This window comes from Myodes glareolus, chromosome X, assembly GCF_982192425.1.
Source record: "Myodes glareolus chromosome X, mMyoGla1.1, whole genome shotgun sequence".
Classification (NCBI taxonomy): Eukaryota; Metazoa; Chordata; class Mammalia; order Rodentia; family Cricetidae; genus Myodes; species Myodes glareolus.
Window position 1 is genome coordinate 116,125,670 of NC_142053.1, and position 14,464 is coordinate 116,140,133.

General features: G+C 34.5%; 1 protein-coding gene across 16 annotated transcripts in view; it reads right to left on the reverse strand.

The window, feature by feature from the left end:
- The window catches only part of Scml2 (Scm polycomb group protein like 2), a 149,936-nt gene that overhangs the window by 9,349 nt on the left and 126,123 nt on the right, over window positions 1-14,464 (reverse strand). For 9 of the 16 annotated variants that reach the window (XM_085684788.2, XM_085684798.2, XM_085684796.2 and 6 more), the window contains 5 exons: window positions 12,254-12,537; window positions 9,466-9,583; window positions 6,711-6,914; window positions 5,601-5,783; window positions 3,349-3,462 (listed from right to left, as the gene is read on the reverse strand). In XM_085684788.2, coding sequence (XP_085540914.2) covers window positions 3,349-3,462; window positions 5,601-5,783; window positions 6,711-6,914; window positions 9,466-9,583; window positions 12,254-12,537 — 903 coding nt within the window. The remainder of the gene's footprint in view (window positions 1-3,348; window positions 3,463-5,600; window positions 5,784-6,710; window positions 6,915-9,465; window positions 9,584-12,253; window positions 12,538-14,464) is intronic. The other 7 variants (XM_085684790.2, XM_085684801.2, XM_085684794.2 and 4 more) reach the window with 6 other exon arrangements.

The window sequence follows — 14,464 nt, forward strand, 5'->3', positions numbered from 1 at the left end:
TATATTGGAGAAAAGATATCTTCAATTTATGGTATTGGTTGAGCTGAATAGATAATATGTAGAAAAAGGAACAAAACTCTATTCTAAATGAATAAAAGATGTCAACATAAGACCCAATACACTAAATCTGTTAGAGGGAATAGTAGGAATATGTAGGAGGAGGGCCCGCTTGTTTGTTCCGGCTGCCTGGCTAGCTTAGCCTCAAAGTAACCACACAGAAACTGTATTCAGTTTGGTCCATTATCTCTAGCTTCTTATTGGCTAACTCTTATATTAATTTAACCCATAACTATTAATCTGTGTATTTCCACGTGGCAGTGGCTTACTGGGTAAAATTCCCAGCGTCTGTTTCTGGAGGCTCCATGGCGTCTCTCAGACTCTGCCTACTTTCTCTCAGCATGCCATTTAGTTTTCCCCACCTACCTAAGTTCTGTCCTATCAACAGGCCAAGGCAGTTTCTTTATTAATTAACCAATGAAAGCAACACACAGACAGAAGGACCTCCCACACCAGGGATAAACTTCAACTTTTAGGTACAGGCAAGGACTTTCTTAACAGAATGCCAGTAGTGCAGGCATTAAGATCAGTGATTGACAAATGAGACCTGCTTAAATTAAAAGCTTCTGTACAGCAAAGTATACTATCATTAGAGTGAAGAGCCAGTCTATAGAATGAGAAAAAAAATTCTTTACAAGCTCTACATCTCATAGAGGGCTAGTGTGTAGATTATAAAAAGAACTAAAAAAAAACAAACTCAATTTAAAATTTTGGCATGTAACCAAATAAAGATCTCAAGTGACAAATACAAATGGATTGGAAACTTTCAAAAATGGTTCCATATCTTTAGTGATAGGGAAATGCAAACTAATACTACTTTAAGATTTTATTGTACCCCAGTTTGAATGGCTAAGAGTTAAAAATAAGTTGGACAAAAAATTCTGGATGTGGATGTGGGGAAAGGAGCATAATTATACACTATTTATGGGAGTATAAACTGGTACAACCAGTATGGAAATAAGTGTAGAGGTTCCTTAAAAATAAATTTATCATATGATTCAGCTATAAATCTCCTGAGCATATACTCAAAGGACTCTATATCCTATTACGGAGATACTAGTTCATCCATGTTCACTGCTGCTCTATTCACAAGAGAAAGGAAATAGAAATGGCCTAGGTGCATATCAACTGATGAATGGCTAATGATAATGTGGTACACTTACATAATGGAATATTATTAAGCTGCTATGAAAAATGAACAAGAAATTCCCAAGTAAAGGATGGAACTAGAAATAACCATTAGTGAGGTAACTTAGACTTGGAGAGACAAATATTTCACATTTTTGCTTTTATGTGAACTCTAGCTTTGAATCTCCAGATATATGTGCTTAACTTGGAGTACACATAGAAGTCAGGAAAACAGTAAGAGAACAGGGAATAATGGAGCAAGAAGGGTTAAGTGGGTTAGGGGTTGGAGGGCAGAGTAGCGAAGGGAGTTTTCAGAGAGATAACTAACACAAAAGGCTTTTGAAAAAGCCAAATGGAAACCTACTTGTACTACTTGTACAAGCTTCCTAAAACACACACACACACACACACACACACACACACACACACACACACACACACTAAAAGTTCAAAGTTCAAATGGGGCCCCTTACAGACATGATAATCTATCAAAACCTCAGTGCCAGGAACATGTTACTTCTTTAGAAATGGATGGTCAGTGGGGCTTCATAGACCAGTAAATATAAGCAGGGTTATTACCACTGTTCTTGGATACCCCCCAGAACTTAAGGTCAGGTTATGAGGTCACATAAGACCCTACTTGCTAAAGATACCACATAGAACATAGAGAAATCAAGCTGTTCTGGCCTGTAAGCTACTGGCTAGCTTTCACTGTGCTGGGTGGTGCTGGGCACTCTATTAAGGGAGAAAAATAATCAACAGTCCTACAAAGGTATGAACCCTACAAACTATTATAGTTATGGTCAAGATACATTTACTGTTACTATAATGGTATGAATGCTATGGAAGTAACCAATCACTTAATGATTGTATTGTATTATTGTATTTAAGGTCTTCTTCAGAAGATTGAACTCAAGCTTGGCATGTTAATGAGGCCAAGGACCTGAGTATAGGTTACAAGACCTAGAGGAGAACTTTTTCTGCTAAAAGTACACAGTACTAAACTAACTCCTAGAGATTTATACACAGATAAGTGTATCTCTTAAGTCTCCTCAGAGAAGATCCTTTTTGCAGTAGATAAAGATTAGCAGAGAGCTATATCATACTGTGACCACAAGGCTAGTAATCATCTCAGAAGAGGAGGCAGAAAGATTATGAGAGCCAGAGGCAGTAAATAACTACAAAAAACTATTTTCTAGATACAATTTGGCAACTGCATATATAAATTCACATCTGTGACTTCATGCACATGATCAAATCAGACAAAAATTTCAGCATGGATATGAAAGGGACTTAGGACATCTCACCCCTAGGCAAGGAACTACTAACAACTGATTGCTACTGAGAGAGGGAGAATCAGTTTTCTTCAGGGATGCAGCCCCTGAGAATCTCTGCTCCAGCAGATAGTCCTGTATGTATGCACATAATAGCAGAACTATGTAGACTCTGTGGGTTGAAATAACAACAACAACAACAGAGGGAGTGAATCCATGAAATTGGGAGGAAACTGTTGTGTAGGTGTAGAGGAGTAGTTGGAGGGGGGAGAATGAGGTAAGGCTTGATTAAAATATATTACATACATGTATGCAATTCTTAAGGAAAATACCTTATTTCCAATAACAGACCACTTAGTGTTCTATTGAATGGCAAACTTCTAATACAAAATACATGGACAACTCTTTTTCATCATACAAATGGACACTCCTAAAATCCACATTGATTCTAGGCCATCATCTATGTTTTACATGACAATTTAGTATATCTTTCCATTCTTGCAACCAAAGCTGTAAACTTCTAAAAAACATTTCTTCTTAGGAGCACAATTCTTCAGAAATATTCCTTATGACCATACTGTTATTTTCTCATATTTGCTTACACTTTCACTGGAGAAAACACATTAGCTTTTCTCTCACTCATTTTCCTGGTTATAAGCAATGCAAAGCAGAATGGATAGTGCTACTCTAAGTCTTTTTTAGTCCAGGGAAAAATGACAAAAGTATATTTCTGAAAGGAATACAGTGCTCAGTGACCAAAGTAATAATGTAATTGTCAAGCATGGGTGAATTTAGCTTCCTACCCTCAAAACCATCACACCAAGAGCACACATAGGTGGTGACTGAGGGACTGACTTTCTCAATTCTGGTGTGTGTGAATGCCATTTACCTTTAGAGGCCCGCCCACTCTTTCTGGGAACCTTTGATGAGACCGAAGCAAAAGGTAGAGGTCGTTGAGAAAATCGTTTGAGTCTTCTCCTTTCCTTTAGTTCCTCATTTACTGCTTTAAAAAAAGGTACATGTTATAATTACTATAGTCAGGTATTTTTGTATTATCTGTATGAAGTACTTCTGCATCAAAGTAATTTGCAGACTATGACTTCAACAACAGTGTCAATTATTTGACTATAATAACAGGTTCACTGCATCCTATTATGTATTTCTACTGAAATAATCTATTAAAGAGTTGGATTGGAGAGATGGCTCAGAAGTTAAGAGCCTATCAAAGCACTAGAGACCAGATCCCAGCACCCACAGCAGGCAGCTTACAAAGCCTGTAAACTCCAAGAGATCTGATGCATTCTTCTGGGTTTTGTGAGCACTTTAATGCACATACATACATAAATAAATTCTAGTGTTCAGCAGGACGGTGGGGGTGCACACCTTTAATTCCAGCACTCGGGAGGCAGAGGCAGGTAAATCTCTGTGAGTTTGAGGCCAGTCAATTCTACAGATCAAGTTTCAGAACAGGCTACAAAGCTACACAGAGTAACCCTGTCTCGAAAAAAAATCTTGTGTTTGTCTATGTGTGTATTTTGAATAATTTAGAAGCATTTAGAGAAAGATATGTCTAAATTTTATTAATCCTGTGATCACATACCAGGCAAACACTCTACCACTGAGCTATATCCCCTACTTATTTTCTATTCTGATACTAAACTGTCTAAGCTAGGCTTGAAATTTTTCTCACATAGGCCTTAGATTGCTTCAAAATCTCCAGTAGTTGAGATTACAGGTCTATGTCAACAGACATGGCTGTACATATTTCCTCATAATTCAGAAAGTAACTACTTTGTAGAAAGGCAAACTGAGAATCAGGGAGGTTCAGTACTTTGTCCATAAAGTATAATTCTAATTAACAGCAAGCCTTGGATTAAAATTTATATCTGCCAGACTTCATGTCCTTATAGTGTACAGGTTACATACACAGTCAGCACTGGAACCCAGATTTGATGAATTCCAACACCTTATGACAATGACTATTGTACTTTCATGTAAGGACTTCCTGTATCATAACTTTATTTCAGAGCAATTCACTAGGTAGTTATACCAGCATGGAGAAACCATAAATGGGACTCCAATTAGGAGATCACTTTACTAAGCCAGAAAAGGGGTGGGGCAATAGGGTTCTAAATGGGATAAGGGCTGTGGCAAGAAAATGGGAGAGAAAGGAATAGAGAGGAGACACTTCACTGAAACAGAGGCAATAAAGTTTATGAGGAAAAAATGAGAATATTCAGAAAGGCCTGAAAACGAGTAACTGGAGATGATACCCCGTTTTTCTACCTGACTGGAATATACTGGACTTAAACACATTAAGTATATGATGGTATTCTAGTTCCAGAATTGATAGCATTTGACAAGAAGACAATGCAGCTTTAATAAGGGACTTACAGCTACTCTTGAGACATACATAAACTTCTATTATAACCAGAATATGGTTACTTGTCAATAGTCATATGAAAGAGCAACAAACATCCAAAAAATGGACAAAAAGCTCAAACAACCTTTTCACCGTAGAGATTAGAATATCACCTGCGGTTCTATAGGACAACATTGCACTCATATTTTTATTCAGTCATCAATTTGAGAGTCTATGGAAGACAGGTAGCTAATTTTGAGAAAATCATTCTTTATTATCTATGGGCTCAATAGTCTTTGCTACTTTCTTTAGATTAAGGTCAATAATGTTAAAGTCATACCTCTACCTAACAGAATATGTCAAATATCAACTATTCATAAAGAAGCAAAACATAGCACACTGGCTTTGATCCTCAAGTTCACTAGGAATACAGCTAAGACATTAATTTCTCACTTTAAGTGAAGAAAGCATAATTATATACTACATATTTTTCATTAGTTCATTGTGGCAAAATGTTTGATGACAGAAAGGAAAACTCTGAAATACTCATAGATTCCCAAGTATAAAATGCATAATAAAAGCATAGTAGGGGGTCAGCGGATAAAGACACTTGCTATGCAATCCTGGTGATCTGAGTTCAATTCCTGGAATCCATGCAAAGGTGGAAGGGGAGAACTGATTCTATGAACTTACTCTCTGGCCTCCATATGCGCAATGCTCCCAGCATCCCCTCCCCACTTTCTTAGATATACAGTATAAAAAACTTTTATTTTTCTTACCTGGTTTGTTTTGATCAAGGTCTGTAGTAGAGGTTTGAATATGAGCCTTAGACTTGAAAGGTTGACTACTCAAAAACTTATCACATTGCATGCTGCGGCAGAAATTTTCAAGAAAGCGAAGCGCAAATGATGCACTATTCACTGGAGGGAGCTGAACACTATGAACTTTCTCATCAAAGAAGGCTATGAAGCGGGGAGGTAAGGTCAGTCATCAGTCATCTCATAGACAGATGAGAAATAAAATAACAAAAGAAATCAATTCAGGAAATGTACTTTTAAGCTTACTTTCTGGGTTTTGAAATTTAAAAGGAATTGATAAAACACTATTAAGTATATATAAACAGTGCAACAGAAATGGCTTGGTTTATAGTAACTCTTCCACATCCCATGAGTACAAATGTTATGATATCTGTTTATAGAATTATGATAGACAATAGCTACAACTTATTTCTCTCCTATTTTTTTTTTGAAAATTTTTTTATGGTGCTGAGCACTAAATTCAAGGCCTTGTACCTGGAAGGCAAGCATACTATTCCTGAGCTACAATCCTTAGCCTTTTCATTTTATCTTAATAAGATTTTCTTTTGAGTCACATCATTCTTTAAAGTTTATTAGAAATTTTCCAAAAAATAAAACATTTTAATAGCCAAGGTACTATGCTTAAACATCTAGCTTAGCAAAGCATATACAAGAAAAAAATTAGTATCTTTTACTTAAACTTATAGTACTACACTGACTATTATCTATTTTGTTTTCTGTTTGTTTGTGTGAAACAGGGTATCACTATATAGCCTTGGCTGACCTGGTACTTTACTTATAGCCCAGAGCACCCTTGAAGTCACAGTAGTCCTCCTGTTTCAGATTCCTGAGTACAAGGAGAATAGGTATGTGCCACAATACCTGGCGCATATCTGTCTGCTTTGATAAAAGTAAACTTTCCAAATGAGATTTAAAATTTTGTAAGCATATAACCACTAAACTTATTCTATTACAACAGTATAATAAAGTGCTATAGTAGAATATACATAAGTAATCTCGATGCAATAATAGTCTGCTTCTCTAAACCTCAAATCAAATTTAGAACAGAAATAAAGAATTAGATTAATATACCAGTTATTAATTCTCCTCCTCGATTATCTGGCTTAATAAATAAAAACACAGTCTTGGAATCAACGGCACAATCCACACAGGCCTGCACAGTCCGCCGGAGAATCACATTCACAGGACCTGGGCCAAAATGGTCAGGCAGCTGTTGAACTTTCTGTGGATTCAGGTAGGGACCACAATCTCCATGTTTATTTATATAGACACAGACTTGAGGAGAAAAAAAAGTATATAAACAATGAGATGAATTAAAACAAATTTTCTGAAAATATTACATAATTGTCATATCCTACTAGTGATTTCACTTAATGGAAACCTAAATATCGTTCATATCATTGACCATTTCTGAAAACATGCAGGTAGATATATTATCATATTTATATAAAGATATTGAACATTCAAGTAATCCAAAAATAGCTTATGTAGCATTTATGACTTCTACTCAAACTGATTATATAAAATAATATGTTTGAGAAGACATAAGGGCATCATATAATCATTCTTAATTTAGCATTGCAAGAAATGATAAAAAATTAAAGAGTCATTTCATGTTATCCTTTAAATTTTGATCTTTCCCCCTCCAACTCCTCCTAGAGCTTTCCCACTTCTCTACCTACCCAAATTCATTGTACATACAATATATAAATCTCCTTTGAAAATTGCTCATCCTTACTCATTGTAAATCACTAACAGTGTACTTCAACTGCATTTTCTAAAGCAATAAAATGATTTACGGTATATATAATAGTAAGTTGTAATGACAAAGTTTGAATATGAAAATAAAAATTTCCTTCTATATATGACTAGGCTCACTGAGGAAAATTTTAAACCACTTTCTTTGTACTATAAAATCATATAGTACAGAAGTTTCTCATGTATAATTATGGTGTCAAGTGTCGATAATTTAAATTGACAAATGCAAATCAATGAATACTAGAAAATCATGCAGGTTTATTAGTACTGAAATCATTTAAACTTAATTTGTACTGAAAAATTACATACACACTTATTTAGTAAACTAAAAACCATATTGTCAATTTTACTGGGTTGAAATATGATAATTTGACTTGTCCCAACAGTCAGAGGAAGGATAGCCTCTCTCACAGAAATGAAACAGTGATTCAAACCTAACCCAAGGTGATAATAGCACAGATACATTCAGAAGGTAAAGCAAAAGGATTTCAATATTTTATCATATTTCTGCTGTACATGTTGAGATCCCTTAGAAGAAATCATTGGTACCAGAATATTTCAAACATAATGAGATAACTTCGGGATGGAACATAAGTCTGAGCATAAACTTCATGTATACTTCATAAAAACTTAATACACAAAGCCTGAGGTAGTTTGATATCATACTTTTGTGGTACTTGTGTTTTGATTGCAACTCATCATACGAAAACAGGTGATTTTTACTTGTGTCATGTTAGTACTCAATAGGTTCATTCTTGGATTAGATATTATCAACTTGTATTCATTTAGCTAGTGTATTAAAAATCGTAAGAAATAAGAAATTATGTGTGTTAAATGAACCTTTAAGAAACAAGTGGTATTTTAAAAATAATTTCCTTTAAGTGAGAAAAATGATAAGGAAGAGTTCAAGGAAAATAAGAGCATAAAGGTGGTAATTCAGGATATAAAAGAATAGGGCATAATTTAAAACCACTAAAGGGGTGCTAGAGAGATAGCTCAAGAGCACTGACTGTTGTTTCCAGAGGGCCTGGGTTTACTTGCCAGCACATACATGACAGTTACAACTGTCTGTTGTGGCAATATTTTGTTTGTACTATAACAAATAAAGCTTGCCTGAGAATGAGAGTGCTAAGCAAACCACTAATTAGCCATACAGGCCAGGTGGTGGCACACACCCTTAATTCCAGCAGTTGGGATACAGAGGCAGATGGATCTCTGAGTTAAAGATCATCCCCGGCTACACAAGATTGAATCAGTCTAAAAGAGAAATAAAGCAAAGTAGTGGTGTCTCATCCCTTTAATCCCAGCACTAGGGAGGTGGAAATAGAAAGGGATATGACTGGGCAGAGAGAGGAATATAAGGTGGGAGAAGACAGGAGCAGTCTGAGGATTTGTGGAGGCAGGATCTTGCCCACTTTGGTCTGAGGATGTTATAGAGGGAAGAACTAGTGGCTGGCTGCTCTGCTTCTCTGATCTTTCAGTTTTCACCCTTAATATCTGACTCTGGGATTTTATTATTAAGACCAATTAGAAATCATATTACATTCTGTATCTCTCTAGTCCCAGTGGATCTGACATTCTCTTCTGGGTACGAGGCAGATACATGGTTGCACAAATACAAATGTAGGCAAAACACTCATACATACAAAATAAAATGAAAGGAAAATTAAAATGCAAAAAGATTAATAAAATGTATATGGGATGATAAAAAAGGATTTGCTTTGGTCTGTGCTCTTTGAAACATACCAGAGAAGAATTTAATATCACCATGTCCTTTGACAGAAAAATTATTTTCAAAAGGTATGAGTTATTTTGGAAAACACATATAATATGAAATGACAAAATACTTTGAAATAATAAGGATTTGATAATGACACAAATTCAAAATGTTGGATATTTACTTTCAGGTGACAGATTTACACATACTGTTTTTGCTTAACATTAAGCTGAACTATTAGTTTAACAAAATACATTAATATTTTACTCATTTCCAGTACTGTAACAACACTCAAATCAATGCTGAATAAAATATGTAATGTTTACTACTGTTTTGAAAGTACTAACTTACCTGTAGACATCACTATTTTAGATGGCCCCACAGAAGACTTACTAGACGAAGAGCTTCTCATTAGTGAACTGAGAGATGCTTTAGATGTAGAAGAAACAACTGGAATACATTTTTCCTGCTTAAAAAAAAAGGAACAAAGAATGCAGGTAATGTTCTCTTTTAAAAGCTTCCAGATTAGAAAAAAAAAAGGTTGGCATCTCTGGATCACAAAATCATCAGTTAAAAAAATGGTTGAAATCAAATGTCAGTATTTTACTACAATTTTATTATAAAATGTACATTATCACTAAATGAACTTTGATTTTAAAAATCAAGTTAGCTTTAGTTACATATTATTTTTTACAAATAAAGACGGACTTGTGCAAAAAAAAAAAAGAAAAAAAATGGTTGAAAACTTTCTGGGTACCAAGAACTGCAGTGATTTGCAAACTGAACTCAGGCCCACAAGCTTTTCAGGTGCCAGAGAAAGAGACCAAAGCCTAGGTAGGATTCTGTATCCTATTTTCTGATGATACCTTAATCAAAATAGTTAACTGTGCAAAACCTGTTAACTTCAAAAAATTTCTGAGGTTCCTAGCAAGACATGCTTTTTTTGTTTTTGTTTTTTGTTTTTTCTTTATTTTTCGAGAAAGGGTTCTCTGTAGCTTTGGAGCCTGTCCTGGAACTAGCTCTTGTAGCCCAGGCTGGTCTCAAACTCACAGAGATCCACCTGCCTCTGCCTTCCGAGGGCTGGGATTAAAGGCATGCGGTACCACCATCAGACAAAATATGCTTTTTAAATCACTGTTAATTCTATAAATCTCTTTTCCCATAAGCAAAAATAACCACAAAAAGGCAGAGGACCTCAGAAAGCAGCTGTTTATTCCTATTGGCTCTAGCCAGCAATAAACTTCATAAAATTGTAAATAATTTGGTGAAGACTGCTTGTTGCATGTAAGAGACAAATAAATCTTAAACACTGGTGAATATTACTAGTATTCTAATGATGTGAAATGTTGGGATTTTTCTAGGAACTACTTTCAAACTACTCTGCAGTGTCACAAAAGGTACTCCTGTGCCCAGAACAATTATGACAAAAGACAAAAGAGTAAAACAAAAGTATCATTTAAGATTTCTGCAATATGTTTTAAATTAATGACTGTTATCTGGATTCATAGTGATCTCATAAATCATGTCAAGTATTGAATTACAAATTTCATTTTTCAAAATTCTGAACCCTTTGATGCAAGATAGTATGTTTAATACCAACCCAAGTAAATACATTTATTTAGAAAATGTACTAACATATGTTTTTAAAAGTTTCTAAAATTAAATTTAATTAAATTTTATGTGTATGAATGTTCTGCCTGCATATATGTCCGTGGACCATTTGCATGCCTGGTGCCCACAGAAGACAGAAGAGGGCGTTTGATCCTTGGAACTGGTGCTACCAAGGGATGTGAGCTGTCATGTGAATGTTGGGAATCAAAATCAGGTCCTGAAGAAGAGCAGTCAGTGCTCTTAACCACTAAACAGTATCTTTAGCCCCTGTGTTAAAATCTTAAATGAAGGAAGAAAATGACAATTCACAAAGGAATCTTCTAAGAATATTTTATGAAGCTCAAAAACTTGATCAGTTATTAAAACTGTGAACATCTTTATTTTTATTATGAAATAATGAAGTTAGATGATAGTGAACTGAATTGACAATTTTGAAAAAATATAAATTATGAATTATACTATTGTTCTTTATCTCTATCACTAAATGTTTACCAAAATACCTTTTCAAAATTATATTAGTGTTGATACTAGAAAATATAAGAATCAAAAGATATTATCACTAATATTATATAACTTTCTGAGCATCTGAAAATGTGTTTTCAAATGTGTATTTTAACTTTAAATTTCAAGATTGACTTCTTAATTTTATTTCCCAATTTAAAACATTATTGCTTTAGGAAAATATTTTTTATGTTTATCATATTTTTACAAATATCTCATACTGATTTTTATAAATTTTAGATGTTTTAAAAAGAAATAGTAGTGCAAATATTTTAAAAAACAAGATGACATTATTTTGTTCACATGGAAAGTACTCATAGACACAATGTTCTTCTGGTATCATATGGAAATACTGGATGTATAAGATAATACTGTTGAGAAATTTTTACCTCAAAAATTCATGATGTATCATTTTGCACAAAAATGTTGAAACTAAAATTATATTCAGGCTTTAATAATGTAAATTGTTTATGTAGTTATATGTATCTGTTATATAAACTGTACAGGACTAGAAATGATTATAAAAAAAACTTCAGTATTTTCCTGCCCAATTCTATCCCTCCTTCTCTTCCTCCGGACTAATTACACATTAAGAAAATCTCAACTTGCTGTCTTTCTCACTATTTTAAATTCTGTATCAGTTTTTCACATTGGATAGTTTCTATTCTATTCTCCAATTCATTTACTCTTTGTTCTTTTATCACCAGAAATTACCAGTTAATTATGTTCAATGACCACTTTACTTTAGATATTACTTTTGCTCCACCCCCACTCCAGCTCCACTCTCTGCCCTATTTGAGTTCTGGCCTTGACTGCCTTTGATAATGAACTGTGATACAGAAGTGTAAGTTCCTCATAAATTGTTTTCATTTAACCACAATAGAAAACCTAACTAAGACAAAAAGAGCTTTATACCTTTAAAACAGTCCTCAAAAATTCAGCATAGTCTTAGCAAATTGCTAAACTGAGTGTTAAAAATAATACTCCAACACAGAGACAAGAAAAATTAGCAAGAAACATGACTAACCTTTCCTCCTGACTTTCTACCTCTTTTCTTTGGCAAAACAAATTGAAAAGTAACGCCCTTCGTTGTAGCTGAAGTATTTCCAGTTGGTTTAGTTTTTCCTGATTTCTTGCCGGTCTTTGGTATTGGTAGTACAGGAGTTGTTTTCTGTGGAGACTTGTTTTTCGGAGATTGAGCCCCTTTGGAGGTGGAAGACTTTGCTTTCGCAGAGGTAGGAGATTTTGTTTGTTTACAAGAGGAAGGCGGTGTGTTCTCTGCACTCTTGACTGAAAGAGCTGAGAAAAGAGCTTAGCAACAGAAATTAAAGGAAATGTAAAACACTATCATATACTGAGAAAAGTTTAAGCTTATCTTTAAAACTTTCCAAAGGGTACTCATTGAAATTATTTTAAACAAGATCCAAATAAGCAAAACTAGAGATGAAAATGAAGACATTAAAATAGACACTAAGAAAATCAAGATAACCATAAAAGAATACTTTTAAAAAAATTTGTATTCCACTAAACTGGAAAACCTAAAGGAAATAAATTTCATAAGATATACAATCTATAAGTTAAATCAAGATAAAGTAAATGTAATTTAAATAGATTCATAACCCCTAGTAAGATAGAAGCAGTAACTAAAAATCTCCCAACTACAAAAAGTCCATGGACAGATGGTTCAACATATAATCATACCAGGTATTAAAAAGAGAATTAATGACATTAGTCTTCAATTATTCTAAAAAAAAACTCTGAAGAAACATCCCTAAATTCTTCATATAAGGCCAACATTACCCTGATACCAAAATCACACAATGACTCAAAAAAATAAAAAAAGACAGATATCCATTATGAATATAAATAAAAATTCAATAAAATATTATAAAACAAACTCAAGAATACATCAAAATATTATCCACCATTAAGTAAGTTTCATATCAGAGACGCAGGAATGATTTAACGTATATGAATCAATAAATATAAATCACCACATAAATAGACCAAAGGACAGAAACCATATGATCATCTCAAAAAGATACAGAAAAGGTCTTTGATAAAATTCAACATTGCTGATAAAAGTCCTGAAGAGACCGAGAATATGTGAGACATATCTCAACATAATAAAGGCAATTTATAACAAGCTTACACATCAACATTCCTTCTAAATGGTGAAAATTAAAAATAAAAAATCAACAAAAACCATTTCCACAAAACTCAAGTCCAAATGGATTGAAGACCTCAACATAAAGTCAGCCATACTGAACCTTATAGAAGAGAAAGTGGAAAGAAAGTACATTTGAATGCATGGGCACAGGAGACCACTTCCTGAATATAAACTCAGCAGCACAGACACTGAGAGAAACAATTAATAAATGGGACTTCCTGAAATTGAAAAGCTTCTGTAAAGCAAAGGACACGGTCAACAGAATGGGAAAGGATCTTCACTGACCCCACTTCAGACAGAGGTCTGATCTCCAAAATACAGGCTCCAATGCTACAGAGAAACCCTGTCTCGAAAAAAAAAAAATTCTTTTTTCTTTGGAGTAACCAACCAATTTTCGGCTGGATCCAAGGCCCCATGTTAAGGAACCCAAACTGATACTGGCAATGAGGGGAAAAATACTGTGACAAGATAGCCCAAATGTCACAGGAGAAATCTTACTAGTATAATTCTGATAAGTGTGATAAGTGATCATAGAAATAAAATGACTCCTAAATGACACAGTGTTATTGATTAGCAACGATCACTAATCATTTATTGGTGATGCACTCAACCCTCTTCAGAGAAGCTTCTTGTAGTGGTTGGTAATTATCAAAAAGACCCACAAGTGGACCACCTGAAGAGAGTGAGACGCCTTGGAACGCTCAACCCTAAATGATATGTCTGTATCACTCCCATCCCCGTCAATGGTCAGTTATCTATGTGGAAAAACAGGCAGAAAGATTCTAACCAGTGGGGCAAAGGGATTTTGATGAGAGGGTATTTTCCAGAAACAACAGAGAAGACACACATCCAAACTTGAAAAGAACATGGCGAAAAGCAAAGGACATACACAAGCTCAAGTCAGAAAAATATTCCAGCATGTATGAGGTGAAGTACATACGAAGTCTCAGCCTTTAGCTAAGAATCTATATTCAAAATTGATAGCTGCTGTAAAAGAAAAACGTTTTCTTCAATAGAATGACATGGTACATATGAGCCACTCTAGGGCAGGCACAATATGAAGTAACA